We start from the raw sequence: 20,778 nt of genomic DNA, 5'->3' as shown, positions 1-20,778 counted from the left end.
CACTGAGAAAACTACAGTATTTAAAAAATGAGCAAGTCTCTCTAGGATGTCTGTACAACTGAATGCCACTACCAGGATGGCTCTCTCCTTAGGAGCTACCAGTCTTGCTTCATATTTCCATGGTTTTCTGGCAAAGTACCAATTAGAAAACATCCTATGAGAATAAAAGCCCAGGTATGTCTTTCAAGGAGAGCCAGTGAAGTATAGTGATTTGAGTGTTGGACTTGGCACAAGACCAAAGTTTGACTCACTGCTCTGCCACAAAAACTCATTGGGCAACCTTGGGCAAGTCACCTTTCAGCCACAGAGAAAAGCATTGGCAAACCCCCTCTGAACAAATCTTGTCATGAAAACTTATTAACAGGGTCACAATAAGTCAGAAACTACTTGAAAGCACACAATAACAGTATCTTAAGAGTGTGTGCTATTGTTGCATGCAAGTTCTGTTGAAGCCGCTACTGTCAATCTCTTACCCCTTCACCTCCATATCAGCTTTTGTTCCCATCTGTAAACTAGAAATAACAGCCCTGTTCAGAGTTGTTAGAATGGCAAGTAAAGAAGTGAGCATTTGGCAAATACAAAGTTTAAAACCCAGCATAAATGATAAATGGCCTTTAGGGAAGAGAAGCAGCCAAGAGGCATATTGTATGCCAAGTGTTTGGAAATCTGTCCATACCTGTGCAGCAGTTTTTGGAAATAGATGACAGTAGGTTTTCCTCTGCTTGCTGTGGAAACATAATAAGACACCTGGGATTTAATCAACTCCAGGAGTCTTCAAGGTGAACCCAGCTTCTAGTCACATGTATTAGTTGCTAGGATTAGGCCCATGAAGCACACATGGCTAATAACTTTTGACCTTGATGATCAGCCATTGTCACACAAGCAACCTGTATTGATTTATGAGGATGGGCCAATGGAGAAGCTCTCTATAATTTGCTGAAAAATTCTTTGGCTTTAGGGGTAGCAATTTTTCCTTATGGGGGACTTTTCCTTTAAGGGCACTGCAGTATGGCCTGTGTTTTTCTTGTTGTTACACACTTTCAAACTGTTTCTAGTTTATGGTGATCCTAAGGGCAAACCTGTCATGGGGTTTTCTTGGAAGAATTTTTTTAGAAGGAGTTGCCTTTGCCATCCTCTTGAGGCTGAAAGAAGTGACTTGCCCAAGGCCTCCTAGTGGGTTTCCATATCTCACCAGGGATTTGAAACCTGGTCTCCAGAATCCCTCCAGGATGATGGTCCAACATTCAATCTATTACACTAAGCTGCCTCTTATATTTTTCTTTCGGTCTCTGTATCAAAATGACAGTCAACTTGATAGCTAAAGAGTTAGCATCTTATGGCACTTTGATGACTATCAAAACATAAAGACTCTTTTTGTCTTGGTGTGTTAGCAGTTAAGTCACACTGTGGCCTTATTCTTCAGCAAAGGACATTTAAATCCCCTTTTTATCTCAGTTTATGTAATAGCCTCTTACAGACTCAGGGTGGTATTAATATCAGTGATGGGAAATTACTGGCACTGCTCTTGTTATTCTGGACTTCGGTTACCAAGATCTCTCACTGCTGCTCAAGTTGATAAAAAAACAGGATACAAAATATCTTGAAGGGACTGGCATAGGTATGTCTATATTCCCAGTATAGCAAACAGAGTAGACAAGAGAAAAGGACAAGTTATTTTACTATTCACAATCCTTTGTCTGGTGAATGACGTATGAAAGGACATGCTTGGGGCATAGAAATTGAATATCTTAAGCAACTCTTGAGAAAACAGGACATACGTAATACAAAATGATTGCAGTAAAACAACCTATCACTTGTCAGTGTTAATTTCTAATGCAGCATGAATGAACATGTTTAGGGGGTAAAGAATGAAATACCAGTCACTAGAAAACTTAGCAATTTTGACCACATTTATTGCTATAGACAAAGAGATGGAGCCAAAAATGGAACATTGATTTTCAGGTAAAGCTGAATTTGAAAAAAATATTTTTGGGACATCCCAAAATCCATGTTTCCCACGTCCATTGGCCATGTTTGCTTGGGAGTGTGGAAGTTGTCATTCAAAAAATAACATTTCAAAGTGCTGGCGGGCAAATTAATTCTCACTGTTCAGGAAAAATGTATCCTGAACACTCAGCCTCTTAGTCATCAATGTCTATTCCTTCTCATAGGAAATGTAGAGGAAACCCCACCTTATAATTACCTGAAGGAGCATGTACAACTAGGGAAGACTCACATTTCTAAAGCAACTCAAATTTTTCAGCCTTTTCCTTGTTTTTTAACTTTTACACATTTCTATATTAAAATACTTTTGAATTCGAAGCTCTGGTACTTGTGTTTATAGAGCCACATGAGAATGCATAAGATTTTTTTTTTTCGTGTCAGGAGCAACCGGAGTTGTTTCTGGAGTGAGAGAATTGGCCGTCTGCAAGGACGTTGCCCAGGGGACGCCCGGATGTTTTTGATGTTTTATCATCCTTGTGGGAGGCTTCTCTCATGTCCCCGCATGGAGCTGGAGCTGATAGAGGGAGCTCATCCGCACTCTCCCCGGGTGGGATTTGAACCTGGCAGCTTTCAGGTCAGCAACCCAACCTTCAAGTTACGAGGCTTTTATCCCCTTGGCCACCATAGAGGAGGAAAAACCTATTATAGCTGAAGTTCTCCCATGTCTGAGCTACCTTTTCTTTTTTTTCTTTTTTTGCTGAAAAATAACTTGTTTATTCCATGCTTTGTGCACTTGATCCATAAACTTCTGGAAATACTAATCCATATGGGTTCATGTTTTGAATGATGTGGTGTCATTGCCGTTATCAAATGATGAATGATAACAGTGATTATGAATAACAACATTGGGTTTTTCTTTGTTATCTTCTTCTTTCCTCCTTCTCCCCCAGCCCTTCTGCCCAAAATAGGGGAATCCTATATCATGTTCATTTTTCTGAGTGGCCAAGATTAGTAGAGGATTCTGGGGGGAAATGGCAAATATCCTAGCTTGAACACATGGAAGATAGTGGTCTGCCTTACAGTTCAGTGTCTTTCCACCACTGCATGCACACACATGCACACACACCCAACACACCTACACTTGTCAAGCCCTGGAAGTGACCCTGATTGTGCTTACTTATTGGTTTAGGAGGTCTGAAGAATCAAGTGGTCTCAGTTCAGCGGGGAAGAAATAACAGTATGCTCATAGATGACATGCACCCTTCTTTTCCTCTCCCAGGGGCCCAGAGCAGATTCATTGTCTGAATTGTTTTCTTTCATCCCCCTTTCCACTAATAAGCATCAACAACATCAATGGGCTCTCCTGTGATTTGACAGCCACCCGAAGAGGAAACCTTTCTGTGGAACATGAAGGGCTAAAGGTTAATTTGCTGTGCCTTGTCCAAAAAAAAGACACACACACATACACAAGCTACTTCCTAATTAAGTGTTTTGACAGATTACTCAACCAGAATCTGGGTTATAGTATTGATAATGAAAAGATGTGGAAACTTGGGGAAATGAGACAAATGCCTCACTGTATCCTGCAACTGTTCCGATTTGGTAGGGACGGATCAGGTCAATTGCATCATAAAATTTTTCAACCGATTTTAATATATTTCAGTTTATCTCACCTCTGAATTTGTCTCTAGTTTACTTCCATTCTTAGGAACTGAGTTCAAAATGCAATTGTAGTTTATACTTGGTTACCTAGGATAGGGGCAGAATCTTGTTTTTCCCAGTAGGCTTGGGCAAAGTAAATTGCGAAAGCCTTTCCTAACTTGTATATTCTTCTTGTTTAATAACATGTCATAACATAGAGTTTGGTACTAGCTGTGGTTTTAGCCATCTGTCAGGGATGCTTTGATTGAGTTTTTCCTGCATGGCAGGGGGTTGGACTAGATGGCCCATGTGGTCTCTTCCAACTCTATTAGTCTATGATTCAGGCATCTCTGTGTTGGAACATATCTCCCATGGATAAAAGTGGGTTACTGTATAAGACATTTTTCTTTTACTGTTATCTCTGTCCACAGGCAGACATTAGCAATGTGCCAGATAAGCAGGGACTGTGAAAAATGAGACAACAGCAGATAAAGTCAAAGCATAGAACTGCAAATAAATGATGTTGTTCCTATTAATGAAAATACAAAGCCTTGGAGATTTCTGAATTGTCATATCAACAATGATTATGTTTATACAGATAGATGTAGATGTCAATAATAGTGAACAACATACATGTACACAAACACACAAAACTAATTAAATACAAAGATGACACAGCTTATGTATTAGCATGCAGGCAATGCCTTTCTATATAAATCAGGAGTGGGAATTGTTTAAAGCAGATTGATTTGACTCTCAAGATACCCAAGATATACCAAAGCATATTTTGAAAACAAACAAGTAAAGATAAAAGTAAAGGTTTTCCCCTGACATTAACGCCAGTTGTGTCTGACTCTGGGGGTTGATGCTCATCTCCATTTCTAAGCTGAAGAGCTGGCATTGTCCGTAGACATCTCTAAGATCATGTGGCCGGCATGACTGCATGGAGCACTGTTACCTTCCCACCAGAGTGGTACCTATCCATCTACTCACATTTGCATGTTTTCGAACTGCTAGGTTGGCAGACGCTGGGGCTAATAGTGGGAGCTCATGCCGCTCCCATATTTAAATCTGGCAACCTTTCGGGCAGCAAGCTCAGCGGTTTAACCCACTGCGCCACTGGGGGCTCCTGAAAACAAAAAAATCAGGTGAATTTTCTCTTTAAAATGCACCTAAAACTGAACAACTATATGCAAATGTGGTGGTTTGCTCTTCTTTAAATCTCCTCCCTCAACTCTCTGAAAATGGATGCAATAATAACAGAAAAGCACAGAAATGCTGGCCCGAGTGTTGCATTGGGATGAAAACTGGGCATAGTTGTCCGCTTATTAGTTTACACAGCCAGCTCCTAGCACTATTAATCAAAACACAATAAGAACTTATTCTGTCTTACTAGAATTTCCTGTGGAAAGAAGTGAAGTGAAATAAATTGTGGTACAACATAGAAAGTTTATATATACAAGTCATAGTTGTCTGGAAATTCCCCTTCAATAAAGTTCTGCAGTTGAGGCTGGGAGGTTGTATCGTCAGAAAACATCACAGAAACGTCTGACAGAAGAATAAGGCATGGAGATTCCGAGCCCCATTCCCAACAGCCATTTCTCTGTCCCTATTCAGGAATAACCAATATTTTCTTATTTTATTGGACTATAATTCCCATAGTCTGTTACTATGCTATGCCGCCTAGGACTGATAGGAGTTGTAGGCCAAATTATTAAAGGGCCACAGTGATCAGGCCTGGTGGATAAGGTGTGGTCTTCAGTATGTTGTTTGAAATCCCACAATTAGTCTATTGGTGTGTTTCACACCGTATTCTGCTTACCTGCTCTGCAATAGCTTTCCAGAACTCCACACCCTGTGCCATGATTACCAGCTAGGAATGTCTGGGTGGAACTGGATGGGGGATTTGGACAGGACAGGCATCTGATGTACCCTTAAGCTACAACCTCTATCCCACACATAGACCATTGCCAGTAGGTGGAAATCCAAAAGGGAAGGATGGTGGTGGATGCTTTGAAATATCGAGCAACATTGCTGGATTCCCATTTTCATTGAGAGTTCTCTTCAGCAAGATAAAGCATTTTGTAGGATTTGTTTGCCCTGTTGAGTCATTTCTTTTGAGGATTGGTCACCTTCCTGAGACCTCTCAGCCGGCTGAGCAATTCTGTGACAAAGTCCTAGATTAAAATGCAAAGAAAAGGAAATTTGGACTCAGGCTGCTAATTGTGTAAGATGTGCATTTTCGTTCACTTAATATCACTTTGTTCCTTCCACCTCATGCCCAAGATGTGATCTTATAGTCCATCACAGTGTTTCTCAAATGCTGGTCCTTTGTGTGTTTTGGACTTCAGCTCTCAGAAATCCCAGCCAGTTTACCAGCTGTTAGGAATTGTGGGAGATGTCCAAAACATCTGGAGGAGCAGAGTTTGAGAAACACTGGTATATCACACTCTTCTTGCATAGGCTTTGGAAGCAAGTTAGTTATGAATAGGAATACGTTTAGGTCAAAAAAGGCAAAACGGAGGTGTCCAGAACCAACAGTACCTCAGCTGGCTTCCATATTACTAGAGATGTTGAATTTGCTCCAGAATCAGAGCCAACAGTAAAGAAGCTATCCAAGGGACCAAATCATTTTTTGAATATAGGAGTAGCACTGTAAATAGCTCTTCTAATGCTCATAGTAAAACCTAGGGTGGATTCACCACCATACTAATATTAAAGCTGCTAGTAGCCATTGAATAGAACATTTAGACTTCTAATAGTTCTGCCAAAAACGATGCTTAATGTATCTGTTCTATTCTCATCCATGCTATCATTAATTTTATTTCCAAATCCAGAACTCAAAGTGATTTACAAATTTAAACAGAGGCAAAATTATCTTTCAAGTATATAGCCATTTTAGGAAGCAGGAGCCCTGTACTCTATTAACTCTGGTCATCCCGTTCACCATGGTAATAATAAACTACAGCACCTTTCCTTTTTCTGGTACCGTCTAAATTATATTACAACTACCATCATCCCCAGAAAACATTGTGATGCTGTCTTGAGATGATGGGAGTTGTAGTCCATCTTAAATGTAGGATACTAGCTTGGCAAAGATTGGATTACAGAAATAATGACAAAGAAGTTCTATTGAGATTCTCCTCACTCTACATCACGGTCACTAGAAGAGTGTTCATATTTTTAAAGTATTTGTTTACACATTGTAAATAATTACTGTATATACTGTATACTATATATACTGTAGACCTCATGTACAAGTCAAGAGCAGGCTTTTGGGCAAAATTATGGATTTTGATTTGATCTCTGGATAAATCAAAGTCATTTGCCCAAGGAGCACAGTTCTTCCATTATTCAATTCCAAAATAATTATTAGAATACAAGTAGAGATTGAATTGCTGAATGAATTGGATGCCTGATCTTTTGTAGAAAAGGAAGAACAGTGGAGGTCACATTCCTCTTTCTGCAGTGTAACATTTGGACTGCAGATGGCAACTCACATTAGTGGATCATTCCCTATATGAAGAAGTTTATTGATCAGAAAATTTGCTAGAAGATATCAGTAAGAAGATATTTGGCATAGTCTGTTTCTTGACCAGAGTTTGGGAAAGTGATTGTTTGGGACTATAAACTCCAGCATCTTCCAGCAATGTGGATGGTGGTCATGCTGGCTGGATTATTCTAGGTCAGAGGTGACATACTTCAAAGTACCTTTTCATCACTCTGCCTCTGACACATACTACTACTACTACTACTACTACTACACACACACACATTATTCATCTTTCTAATAATTAGATTAAATTGCACATACGGGTTTTCAACCAACTCAAGATAATATGCAGATAAAGCTGTGTTGTAGTCAGGTCAGATGAAGGACTTTTTGTGCTCGTACTTGTAAAACGTTTAGAGCACATAGATACAGGTAGGTTTATGTATGTTCCTACGTACAGGACTGCCATATCTTTGTTATTCACTGGTAAATCATCCACCAGCCTATGTTTTGCTGTATGTCTTTTATGAGGTTTGGTCAGGTAACTATGGCAATAAATGTTAATGAGGCAAAGGTGATCAGTTGCTATGTGAATGACGGTAGGGGAAAAGCACATTTTGTAATCCTGGAAAAGGACAATTTTGGCTCCCTTGTGTTCAATTCAGATTACCCTGATGGTACCAGATCCTGTCTGATCCTGGAAGCTAAGCACTATCATCCATGGCTAGCACTTGGATGGGAAACTGCCAACAAATACCAAGTGCTTTAGACTAGATTTCATAGGAGAGTAGCACTTCCAAATATTCTTTGCCTAAGAAAACTATGAAAAATTTATGGTGTCACCATAAGTTAACACATGTACACACACAGTTGTAGTAAATAAAAGAAACATAGGAAGCTTACATTGATTCAGACTATTCATCCATCTAGCTCAGTATACCCTCTAGAATACTGTCCCAAAAGGGATTAGGTTAGCCCCCACCCTTCAATCCTTCTGTTCCAACCTGAAAACATGGATGTCCAAACAGGCTGAACGGGCCCATATGAAGTTGACACTTGGCACCTTGTGAATTGATGGCAGTTAGGTTTATCTACCGCTGTTTTTAAATGTATTTTTTAATGTTATGCTATATATATTGACGGGAGTTGTTGTTATAATCTTATGTGATTTGTTTTATACTTTTGTATCATTTTTTCCTGTTGTATGTCATATGTACACCCTGGAGTGCTTTTGTAAGCTGCCCCGAGTCCCTTCGGGGAAATGGTGGTGAGATATAAATAAAGTTTATTATTATATATCATTATTACAGACAATTCTAATGGGCAGCAATGCCTATCCAGGGTTTCAGGCATCATTTTTCTTTATTTATTTTTTCTTTTCCTTTCTTTCCATTTCTAGAAATCCTTAGTGTTCCCTGGAGGTCCTCAGCGTTCCCTGGAAGTCCAGTCCAAACCCTACTTAGCTTCAGATGGGATTAAGTATGTTGAAGGTGGCTTGGTTAAGAATAGTAAAGGTAAAGGTTTTCCCCTGACATTAAGTCCAGTCATGTCCGACTCTGGGGGTTGGTGCTTATCTCTGTTTCTAAGCCAAAGAGCTGGCGTTGTCCGTAGACACCTTCAAGGTCATGTGGCCGGCATGACTGCATGGAATGCCATTACCTTCCTGCCAGAACGGTACATATTGATCTACTCATATTTGCATGTTTTCGAACTGCTAGGTGGGCAGGAGCTGGGGCTAATAGCAGGAGCTCATCCCATTCCCCGAATTCGAACTGCTGACCTTTCGGTCAGCAAGTTCAACAGTTCAGTGATTTAACCCTCTGCGTCACCGGGGGCTCCTATATGGTTAAGAATAATGTTTCACAAATAACAGGTACAGATTTGGATGTTTGTCCTCCAGTTATAACTAGACGTTGATATATTTCCACAGATCTGATTTTACTGATTCTTGGTCATCTGAGTCAATAGTCATTTCACAAACTCTGCTTACCTCTGTAGGCTTGGAACACTCCTGAAGTATTCCCTAAAAGAGAAAGAAAAATACTCATCTATACCGGCATGATGCTTTTATTCTTCATTGTGTTTCATTAAGAATCAGTTGCCACTCTGTTTGGCTTCTGTATATGGAATTAAGGCAGCTGGGTACAATCTTGTTTTTTGCCTCTGACTGCCAAATGGATCAGCCTTGCTCCCTGGCTTGATGGACTAATGCCATGTCCAGAACTCTTTACATTGCCAAAACACCTTACACTACATTTAAAATGCAATGCCAGATACCTTAACTCTCTGGTGGAACCATTTTCAAACAGCATCCAAAATGGGTCTAATATATTCCCTCTCTCAGAGCATTTGGATAAATTATGATGAACCCTGTCAAAACAGCTTATGGGGTGAGGTGGGGTTTAGCTATAGTTGTCTTGCTTATTTGGATAATCTGGAAAGACACATATTACCTCCCGCAAAGAAATGTCCTCCAAATGCCCCCTATCCAACCTGTAATTTTGATTCCTGCTCCTCGTTAGAGATGTCAAGAAGGTCTTCAATGTCAATCTCTGGCTCGGGGGCTGCTGTTGCATCTGTTTCTTCCTCTTCCTCCTACAATTAGAGCACAACAAGCCATCGTGATTTCAGTGCTGGATAATAACTTTTGAGACCAGGTTTCGAATCTTCACTTAGCCATGAAAATCCATTGGTTGATCCTGAGTAAGTCACACACTCTCAGCCCCAGAAACCCCTGTGATAGGTCCTCCTTAGGGCTGCCATAAGTCAGAAAGACTTGAAGACATACAAGAATGATCAGTGCTCAAATTGCAGAGTCACACCTTTATTTTTGGTGCATAGAAGTGGTGTGGTGGGCAGCAAATGTGGTCCTCTGGATGTTGTTGAACTACAAGTCCCATACATAATGAGGCTAGGGATTTCAGGGCCTGCCCCCTTTTCCATTTCTCAGGGCAAAGAGGAAGAACACTGGAGTGAAAGAAGTATTTTGGGAAAGTGTCTAAATACATTTTCCTTCATTGTTAGATTTTTAAAAAAATGACCGGTATACTTTGTGCAATTGCGATTGATGCTTAAATTGCCATGCTTAATGACATCGCCATGGACCACCTTCAGTGATAACACAAGCAATCTCGAGTTTTAGTCCTAAAATCTATCTTGGCAAAATTCAAGGGCCTGGATAAATTAAATATACCATGTATTCTGTGTGCCTCTTTGCCTGACTGAGGCAAGGCTTCAGTTTTGCATTGCTTTGTTCTCTTTGCTAGATCCAAAGATTTTCTGCTTTCTGCACTATCAAGAAAGAAATAAAAAATGCAAGAAATACATGTTCTGGAAATTATATGAAAGGGCAGGACAGTCCCTTTGCAGCTCCTGGCCTGATTTGTCAGGTCTGTAATTGTGAGGGACAGCCTACAACCAACTTAACTTTTAATAAACTTTTAATGAGCTCTCTCACCTTCCTTCACAACCTTTCAAAATCCCTTTTACTCATGCTTCACCACTTCCTTTGGAGCAAAGAGAAAGAGCTATGGAAATAGCAGGAAATCCCTTCACAGTGAAAAACACTTGAAGGGCACAATTTCTACACACCTCCACAGTAATTTGACCAGACATTCATTAGAGATTCCTTTGTATTGCTGTTTGGTGTCACTTTATATAGGTCCGGTCGGCATAATTACAGATGCAGGAAAGAGGAAAATATCCCACGGATTTTCAGGTGCCCCATTTGCTGACTCACTTTACGGAAGAAAGAAATCCTGTCCTGTGTTCTGCAATAGACAACGCCAGTGCTGAGAAAAGTTGTTTTTTTGGACTATAACCCCCAGAAGTCCCCAGCTAGTATTTGAATTGTAGTCCAAAATAACTTTTCCCAAGATCATTGTGTATTGGTCTTGTTCTGTAGAAAAGGAAATGGTGTGTGAGGCTAAAGTAGAAGTGGGCAACCTGAGTGGGTCTGGAAGTTCATTTTCTGCCCCTTGTTGCCTCCTTCACCTTCTGTAAAATGAAATTGTCTGCAAGGCTGGTGAGAAAATGGATGGACAAAAAAGAAAAGAAAAGGGTTGGACTTTAAATTCTTGCAAAATGCATATACAAAGCCCTCTTATGGAAGACTGTATAGCCATTTTATCTTATAAATGTGTATGTGTGCACCTTCAGGTCACCTGTCAACTTAGGGTTTCCCTAGTAAGGAATATTCAGAGGTGGTTTGTTAATTCCTTCCTTTAAAATATAGCTTACATCACGTGTTATTCATCAGCATTCACTTACTAAAATACTAACCAGGTTTGTCCCTGCTTAAGTTTCAGGATAAGATGGGAACGAATGCATTTGAAGTATTTACGCTGAGATGTTTAAGTTTAAATAGTTGGATATTCCTTACTCAGAAATCCAAAATACTTCAAAATAATCCTCATAGGTGGCTGAATTATTTATCATCATTATCATCATCATCATCATCATCATCATCATCATCATCATCATCATCATCATCATATTTATTTGTACCCCACCTTTCTCCCCATAGGGACTCAAAGCAGCTACCAATATCATTACACAACCCACTACAATTTAAAAACAAGGCAGATACATTTTTAAAAAAATGATATACTTGTGTCATGAGTACAAATTTAAAATACAGTTAAAATACAATTAAAATTTCATTTAAAAATTATACATCTAACCCAACACCCCACCCACAACATCCCCAGCAGCATATTCCTCATCCTCCCCCAAGAAACATCTTTACCTGCCTGCAAAAGGCCAGCAGGGATGGGCCTTCCTGGTCTCTCTTGGGAGGGAATTCCAAAGTCTGGGAGCAGCCACCATAAAATCCCTCTCCCTTGTTCCCACCAAATACACTTGAGCAGGTAGTAGGACAGAAAGAAGGCCCTCCCCAGATGATCACAGATTTCTAACAGGTTTATAAAAGTAGTGACACCTTTGCTTTCCAGTGGTTCAATGTACACAATGCACACAGGTTTAATTTCACACCCAAAATATTAAAATATCGTGCATAGAAGTACTTTCAGACCATGTGTATATGAAAGATAAATGAATTTCTTGTTTAGGCTTGAATATCAAGTATATGTAAATGTTCCAAAAGCCAAAAAAAAATCCAAGCCCTTCTGGTCCCAAACATTTTGGATAAGTGATACTCAACCTGTATATGTGCATGTGTGTGTGTTAGTGTATATATTTGTTTGTGTGTATAATTTATATTTTGCCTTTCTGTCAAAAGACATACAGTGAGGTCTCTTCTTGCCAACGTGTGTTTCACGATAACCCACTAAGCTAAGTTTGTTTGTGTACCAGCCGGCCTATCTTCACTTAAAAGCTGAGTGGAGTTTGAGCTTGAAAACACACATTTAACCACTGTGTACATGCTCTTTGTTTCATCTGCTGCATATCTCTGTATTTATTACATTTATTTTTCTTTATCTAATGGAATGTGGTTGTGTGTTATGATGCGTTTAAATATTTTAAATTACAGTAATTTGCTGTCAAATTTTTGCTAGCAACCTGAATCAGGTATAAGCACAAGAAAGCTAGAATATGAATTGTATGTGCCTAGATTATTTTGTTGTGTAGCAGGATCAGATGAGCTCTGGTCTCATTTCCTCATGTTACTCCATGAAATAATAGAGAGCTCCAATGCCAGTTTAGAACTAGTGCCAGCTGTCCATTTGAATTGTCTTATATATGCATCCAAAGCAGGATTCTGTTGCAGCAAGCTACACAAAGAATGGACCATGGTGAGGGTGATTTGATATTTAAATTCCAATGAGGTATCCATGACATTGTCAGGTGAATGGAAGTCATGGTTTCTGAATAGGGATTGCCATGTGCACAGAGGCAAACACTAGCAATCCCACACTAGTATACTTGCAATACTTGCTGCTCTGGTTCCATTCAGTTGATAGCCAGCATGGTGCAGTGGATTGAACAGTGGTCTAGAAATCTGGAGGCTTCAAATTCCTCTTAGCCATGAAAATGCAGTGGATGACCTTGGGCATGTCATACCTGCTCAGCCTCGGAAAATGGCAAAGGCAAACCTTCTCTGAGAAAATCCTGCCAAGAAAACCCTGTGATAGGGTTTCCTTAGGGTTGCCATAAGTTCAAAATTACACAAAGGTACACAACCACCATTCAACTGGTCTTGGCCCCCATATCTCACCATATGGTAAAATCTGTATTTGAAAATCGGTCCAGGTTTCACCCCCCACATTAAACAATAAACTTGTGTTAATGTGGGCTTGTCAAGATCTTCACTGTCTCCTGTCTGTTTCCTATTTTCAACCTTTTAAAAAATATATAATTCCATAGAGCAGGACTCAGCTCAAACAGCACATCAAGCCAGACATCTCACTGGCCTCTATGCTGTCTTCATGAGTATGTAATAACAGGTGTGTCGTTAATGGTGAGGGATAATGTTATTTGGAGTTATTTAGCAATATTTGGAAGGCCACACATTCCCTACATCTAGTTTAATAGTGGCCATTATTCTGCTTGGTTCTGTTGTGTTTATCTCTCTTTATGTTACCCAAGGAAGATAGATAGATAGATAGATAGATAGATAGATAGATAGATAGATAGATAGATAGATAGATAGGTTAATCCCTTTATTGTGAAGGAAATATTCCTTTCCTGACCAAAGGAAAGTATAGAAAAGTAATGTGCAGTACGAGTAACACAACAGACTATTTTTTCCAACACTGTAGCAGTGGCAACAAATTACTTTTCAAATACTGCAGCAGATAACCAAAAAGTCATTTTTAAAACAGAAACATTCCAAGTTCTGAAGACTGGGGTGGAAACAATGATGCCTTCCAGATATTGTTGGACTGCAAATTCCTGTAGCTTCTACCCAGCTTGGCCAATATTAATGAATACTAGGAGTTGTATTATGACAACAGAAAGATCACATAATTTCTCCTTGATATAGAGAAAGACAGTGACACACTACAGAAATTTACAAAGATCTCTGGAAGAAAAGATGGGCATTCCCTAGATAACAACACAGCCAGGTGCCTGGCAGGAATGCAACAGCAGGAGACAGATGGAAATGGTAGATTAAGAAACATTTGCTGAGGGTAAGAACAGTTCCTCAATTACAGGAGCTACTTAAGAAGATTGTGGCATCACCAGCTTGGACATTTCCAATGCAGAGATGGACAGATGCTTCCAAGGAATGCTTTGTATATAGGATGCCTTTGCTTCGGGGCAGAGAGGTTTATCCCTCTTCATTTCTAATCACTTCCACTAATCACATGCAGACTCTTCTCCCCTCTACTTTGTATCCTTTTGCCATATTACAATCACACAGCACAAATAAATGTTTCGGATCTGTACACCAATCCTTCATTCCCTTTATAATTACTCACCTGATATGGATACAGCTTCTGCAGTTGAGTGTCAATCCACTCCTCCAGGTCTAGCCACCTCTGCAGATCTTTTCGGTTATACTTGACTGTTAGCTTGGCTAACTTTCTGTGGGGTGGTTCTTCTTCTGATTTCTCTGGTGCGTTAAAGGTGACCCGAGGATGGTTACCTGACCCCTGAGCTTTGCTCACTAAACTTCCGACTTCCTCTGTGCTCTCTGGCAACAAAGTTCTCTCTTCCAACATGTCGCTTCCCTTGCACCTTTCCTATTTCTTCCAAAAAGTGGTCATCCTTTTCTTTTTTCAGATAGAAGAATAAACTGCCTATGCTTATTTCAGAGGAAGTCTTCAGATGAATGAGGAAGAGAGAGAAAAATAGAAAGAGAAGCAGTCATTCAACTGTTACAGGAAAAAAGCAGCTTCGGTTTCACTGTGGGAGGGAGAGGAGGCTGTTGTTAAAAGCGGCCAAGCTGCTTCATAGGCCTGGCGGACAAAGTCCATTAATGTTTCATGCAATTCACTTCCTGAGAAGAATGGGCTAAGTGGGGATAATTGAGAGCGAGGGGGCAGGATTGCATTCCACTTCCCCCTAAATAAGCAGTCACACACCACTGGTGCATTTCTGGCCTGTACATTCTGTTGTTATTTCAAGTATACAGCAGGTATACACAGAGCCGGCCCAAGATAATTTTCAAGTGTAAGCGAATAGAAATTTTGGTGCCCCCCCCCCCCCACACACACACACCAAACAACATGAACGGGCCAGCAGAGCATTGGATAAGCAAAAATGTTGGATAATATGAAGGCCAAGTGTGAATAACTGCAGTTGATCACTTTGATTAGCATAGAATAGCCTTGCTAGACATGGTTATGGTTATTGAGCATTATTCCTAGCAGTGCAATAATTGAGGACTTTTTAAGTATTGACCATTGGACTGATTCTGGACTATGATTTTGAACTTATGTGGTTGTAATTGTTGTTTTTAGTAGTTTTTGTTTTATTGTTTGAGTTTAATTGTCATTATATTATTGGAATTTGTATGTCGGCCATTGAATTGTTGCCAGTTGTGAGGCCACCCTGAATCCTCTTCGGGTGAGAAGGGCGGGACAGAAGTATGGGAAATAAATAAATAAATAAATAAATAGTAAAAAAAAGGACAGTAAAAAAAGGACAGTAAAAAAGAACACTCAAAAACAGGGGAATTCCAAACATGAAACAATCAGGGCCAGCTAACACCTCTCAACAAAGATATACAAACCCCACTTGCCTAGTTTCCAACACACCTCACAACCTCTGAGGATGCCTGCCTTAGATGTGGCCCTCCTCTGGACACTTTCCAGCATTATTTGGCAGAGAAGGAGAAAGAATTTGGGCCCTTCCACACAGCTCTATAACTCAGGATATCAAGGCAGGATAACCCACATTACCTGCTTTGAACTGGATTGTCTGAGTCCTTACTGCCATATATCCCAGTTCAAAGCACGTAATGTGGGTTATTTGTTTGAAGCCATTCTTCCAAGTTCTAGTCTCCAAGGCAGAAGGCAACAAGCTTGGTCCATCCTCCCTATGACTTCCTCTCACATTATTATACATGGCCATCAAGTCTCCTCTCAACCTTCTCATCTACATGCAAAACATGCCCAGATCTTTAAACCGCTCCTCATAGGGATTATTCTCCAAAGCCTTGATCATTTCAGTCACTCTCCTCTAGACAGATTCATGTTATCATTTAGTATTACAGTAGAGTCTCACTTATCCAAGCCTCGCTTATCCAAGCCTCTGGATTATCCAAGCCATTTTTGTAGTCAATGTTTTCAATATATCATGATATTTTGGTGCTAAATTTGTAAGTACAGTAATTACAACATAACATTACTACGTTTTGAACTACTTTTTCTGTCAAATTTGTTGTATAACATGATGTTTTGGTGCTTAATTTGTAAAATCATAACCTAATTCGATGTTTAATAGGCTTTTCCTTAATCCCTCCTTATTATCCAAGATATTCGCTTATCCAAGGATTAGCTTGGATAAGTGAGACTCTACTGTACTCATTATTTTTCCTGGAAACTTTCCAAGGCCTGAAGATAGGAGGTATGGTGGCACAACGGGTTAAACTCTTGTGCCAGCTGAACTGTTGAACTGAAGGTTGGGTTGCCGACCTAAAGGTTGCCAGTTCGAATCTGCAAGACAGGGTGAGCTCCTGTCCGTCAGCTCTAGCTTGTAGGGACATGAGAGAAGTCTCCCAGTAGGATGGTAACACATCTGGGCATCGCCTGGGCAACATCTCTGTAGATGGCCAATTCTCTGACACCAGAAGCAACTTGCAGTATGTTCTCAAGTCGCTTCTGACAAGGAAAAAAAGCTGATGGTTTGTAGATCAGTCATAAAGAAATTACCATAAATAAATGTCTCTTAAATATTTTGCCAATATCTGCTTATTATTCCTTCTATCCAATAGAGAAAAGTTCCATAATAACCTCAGGCCCATCATGAAAGTTGGGCAAGGTTACCTTCCGTACAATTTATAGAATCTTTCACCTAGCATGAACACAGAACTTTTGGTAGGTAAAGGTAAAGGTTTTCCCTTGACGTAACCGACTCTTGGGGTTGGTGCTCATCTCCATTTCTAAGCCGAAGAGCCGGTGTTGTCCATAAACACCTCCAAGGTCATGTGGCCGGCATGACTGCATAGAGCGCCGTTACCTTCCCGCTGGCTGACTTTCCTGATGAAGAAGCATAATGGAAAACCAATCAAAGAAACAGGAATATATAAGAAAAGGACAGACACAGATTGAAGGAACTCCATAACTGAAATAAGAAATAGCCAACCCAGGCAACATAAAAGGGGGGCACAATCTGCCCCCTAATAAAATAAAACAACTACTCCTCTACATCCAGCAACTTGCTCCACAAAGAGACTAGACTCATTGAACCGAAGATCCAATGGAATATACCGATCCTCTCCCCCTCACCCAATCCCCCCTCCCCCACCACGAATTCCATGTTTTTTCTTTTATTTTTAATTGTAAATTAAAAAACATCAATTAAAAATATTCAAAAACAATTTTTTTTATCATGACTGTATGCATTGCATTGCTGCTGCTGCTGACTGACCTGAAGGTGGGCACTGACTGGGCATGCAGGCACAAGTGAGATGGTTTTAACAGCAAGATAGAAGCTGCTCTGCTACGATCAGTCAGCCGGGCCCTATCACCTCCTGGCTGGCTGCTCCACGTGGTGGGTGGCTGGAGGCTATGCCTGCACAAAAACAGCCAAAATGGCTGATGGGAGTCCTGTGCGCGTGCGCATAGAAGTCCCATCGGCCATTTTGGGTGATGGCATGCCAGTCCTGTGCATGCGCTGCACTCAGGGCCTCCATTGCCGGCGCCAGGACAAAGAAGCCCCATCGGCCATTTTAGGCGATGGCATGCCAGTCCTGTGCCGTTGTGTGCATGCGCTGCACTCAGGGCCTCCATTGCCGGCGCCAGGACAATTTGGACAAACACTGTGACCGGAGCAAAACGGGGGTGCTGCCAAGGACTCCACACAGCGCCCCCCCTCGCCTGCGCCCGACGCCAAGGCGTAATCTACGTACTGCATTGGACCGGGCCTGGGTATACAGTACCTCAAAGTTAATGAAGCAAATGCGCTCCTGGGCATTACCTCTTTAGGAAAAAACTTAGTATCAGAAGCAAGGATAAGAATAGTAAGGATAGGAATATGGTCCTACACCTTGAAAATAAGTTGTTTTAAAATGCCTTTAAGTTGTCTCTGACTTATGGCAACCCCATGAATAAGAACCCTCCAAGTCACCCTGTCATCAACAACATTGAGCAGATCTTGGAGGCTCAAAGCCATGGCTTCCTTGATTTGGTCAATCCATCTGGAATGCAGTCTTCCTTTTTTCTACTGCCCTCTGTTTTTCTAGTGAGCACTTCAAAATGTTTAATCAAACTATTTATTCAAATCTAATAATATTTATTTCTGAAATGAAAGGTCTGATAAGTCTTGCCTAAGTTTGAAAGCTTTTTCCAGAATGCTTTGAAGGACGCCTTATTCTTTCACTGCCCTCTACTTTTTATTGTTTCTATGTGGGTGGTTCAAACTAAGATCAATGTCTTTTGACATGCTGGAGATAGGCGGCCTGGTAAGCTTATCTGATCTCACTCTTCTCTCTTCTTTCAGCTATTCACATTTGCTCAGTAAGAGATTTTGGAGGCAGCTGTTGTTTACCTTAAATGTTATATACATTGCTACAGTAGGTTCACCTAGAGCTGAATCTTGCTCTTTCCCAGCGTAAGCTTTGCTTATTGCAGTGGTTCTGAACCTGTGGGTCCCCAGATGTTTTGGCCTTCAACTCTTAGAAATCCTAACAGCTGGTAAACTGGTTGGGATGTCTGTAAGGTGTAGGTCAAAACATCTGGGGGCCTACAGGTTGAGAACCACTGGGTTTTTGCATTGTTTTTTTGTGGACATGTTGCTTTAACCCAACTGTTGTAGCCCAGCCTACTCCTGAGCTGTCAGGGGAGCCTGAGGTTGGGCCTATTCAGCCTATGATTATCCTTGCTCCTGACTCTGTGATGGGTCCTATACCTGATTCTGGGTTTCGGCCTGAGGTTCCTATGCAGCTAGAGTTGGAGGAAACGGCTGTCCCAAGCTAGCCAGAGTTTGGCTTGGAGGATTCTGGGAACAGGCACACAATGGTTTCAAGTTGGCAGCTTGAACCGTATTCCTTGAAGGAGTCAAGGTCAGGCTTCCCTTTGCCAGATGGGCATTCTAGTGAGGATTCTAGTTGCCATAAGGCTAATGAAAGAGGCCATGAGTTTACCCTTAAGAGGAACTGTGTTCTATGAGTAATTCAGAGGTGGTAACTTTGCTCATCGAGTTAAGAGATCCCTGCTTCGTGCTCCATGTTCCTGTGAACTTCTATGTCAATTCATGCAGCCTTGTGCCTTGAGTCTTGTTCCAGTCTTGTCCTTGCTTTTGAGGATTTTTGGGTATCCAGTCAGTGTTCCAGCAGTTTGCATTTTGGATTCTTGCTCCAGTCAAGATCTTGCCTTGTGTTCCAGCATTAATCCTGTTTCTTGGACTAATCTTGGGATTTGTCTCCTGTGTTCCAGTTTGATCCTGTGCCTTGGACTAATTTTGATACCTTGTTTGGACTAACTTTGATATCCTGTTTGGACTGTTGTGACTTTTATAGACTCTTGTTTCAAGATTCTCAAATATTTTGTTCCTTGTGGATTTAAATCTTATTTCATTGACTTGAAGTTTGATTTGCTACTGCTTGCATATAATCTTCAATAAACAGCTTGCTTTGCTTATAATTCTGCGACGACAGTGTGGTTTTGAGGTGCCCTGCAGCCTAGGAGTGCAACACCAACTGTGAAAGTCTGCGTTTCTCCAGCCTTACATCACCATTCTCCCAATGCCAAAACACTGCTAATAACTCCCAACTAGAAAGAGGCTGAGGAGGAAAAGCTGGAGTAAATGATTTTACAATGTTTATGTGTTTTATTATTCTGTAATCCACCTCAAGCCATGAGGAGAGGTGGGTAAGAAACATTATTATTATTATTATTATTATTATTATTATTATTATTATTATTATTACTACTATTTGAAACACAACAAGATGAGTCCACAGCAGACACTGCTGGCTGTTGTATTGTATCACACGTTGGACACTTCCCAAGTGTCTAGGACTGTGTGATGTATCAGTGAATAATGTGTGCAGATCCCAATAAGGTGGCCTTCTGCAGCTGGCAGGTGGTAATTTTGTCAGCGCCAATTGTGTTTAAGTGCAGGCCAAGGTCTTTAGGTACTGCACCCAGTGTGCCAATCACCACTGGGACCACCTTGACTGGCTTGTGCCAGAGTCTTTGCAATTCAATCTTTAAATCCTCATATTGTGTCAGCTTTTCCAGTTGTTTTTCTTCAATCCTTCAATTATCATATAATAATAATAATAATAATAATTAGGAAACAAGTCTAAACACAAAATTCATTTACATTTCATATGCATCTTATCCATATAGCCTGAAGGTTATTTTATGCATATTATTGTTAAATAAATATTCATTAAAGAGAGTTTGTGAACACTGAATAATTAGAAAGCAAATTGCTCACCATCTGAGCCACCCATGTGGGCAATTTTGGAGTATTTCAGATTTTGGAATTCTAGATAAGGGATGTGTGCAATATAAATTCCTGTCAGTGTTTTTAAAAACAAATTTGCAGACTGATGTGGAAGCTGACAGAACAACATAATTGACCTGGACCAGAAATAGAGAGCTCTGATTCAGAGCCTTTTTGAA

At 40.5% G+C, this 20,778-nt stretch overlaps 1 protein-coding gene across 1 annotated transcript; it reads right to left on the bottom strand.

The window, feature by feature from the left end:
• Positions 1-1,892: 1,892 nt before the first annotated feature.
• ppp1r14d (protein phosphatase 1 regulatory inhibitor subunit 14D) lies at positions 1,893-15,109 on the bottom strand. Its single transcript, XM_003224789.4, has 4 exons — positions 14,461-15,109; positions 9,572-9,673; positions 9,069-9,101; positions 1,893-5,762 (listed from the first exon to the last, which is right to left on the bottom strand). The coding sequence occupies exons 1-4, from the start codon at positions 14,701-14,703 to the stop codon at positions 5,694-5,696; spliced, it is 447 nt and encodes a 148-aa protein (XP_003224837.1). The 5' UTR covers positions 14,704-15,109; the 3' UTR covers positions 1,893-5,693.
• Positions 15,110-20,778: the final 5,669 nt, after the last annotated feature.

Source organism: Anolis carolinensis, chromosome 1 (assembly GCF_035594765.1).
Source record: "Anolis carolinensis isolate JA03-04 chromosome 1, rAnoCar3.1.pri, whole genome shotgun sequence".
Lineage (NCBI taxonomy): Eukaryota > Metazoa > Chordata > Lepidosauria > Squamata > Dactyloidae > Anolis > Anolis carolinensis.
The sequence above is the reverse complement of the archived record's forward strand: the minus strand, read 5'-3'. Positions and strand labels throughout refer to the sequence as shown.

Bases quoted from the DNA above. Each gene is read 5' to 3' on its own strand.
- ppp1r14d (XM_003224789.4), bottom strand. From the start codon at position 14,703: ATGTTGGAAGAGAGAACTTTGTTGCCAGAGAGCACAGAGGAAGTCGGA. The intron at 9,102-9,571 runs GTTGGATAGGGG...TTTCTCTTTTAG, and splicing joins AGCAGGAATCAAAATTACAG to GGAATACTTCAGGAGTGTTC. The intron at 5,763-9,068 runs GTAAGCAGAGTT...ATTTTAATCTAG, and splicing joins AGTGTTCCAAGCCTACAGAG to GACTTTGTCACAGAATTGCT.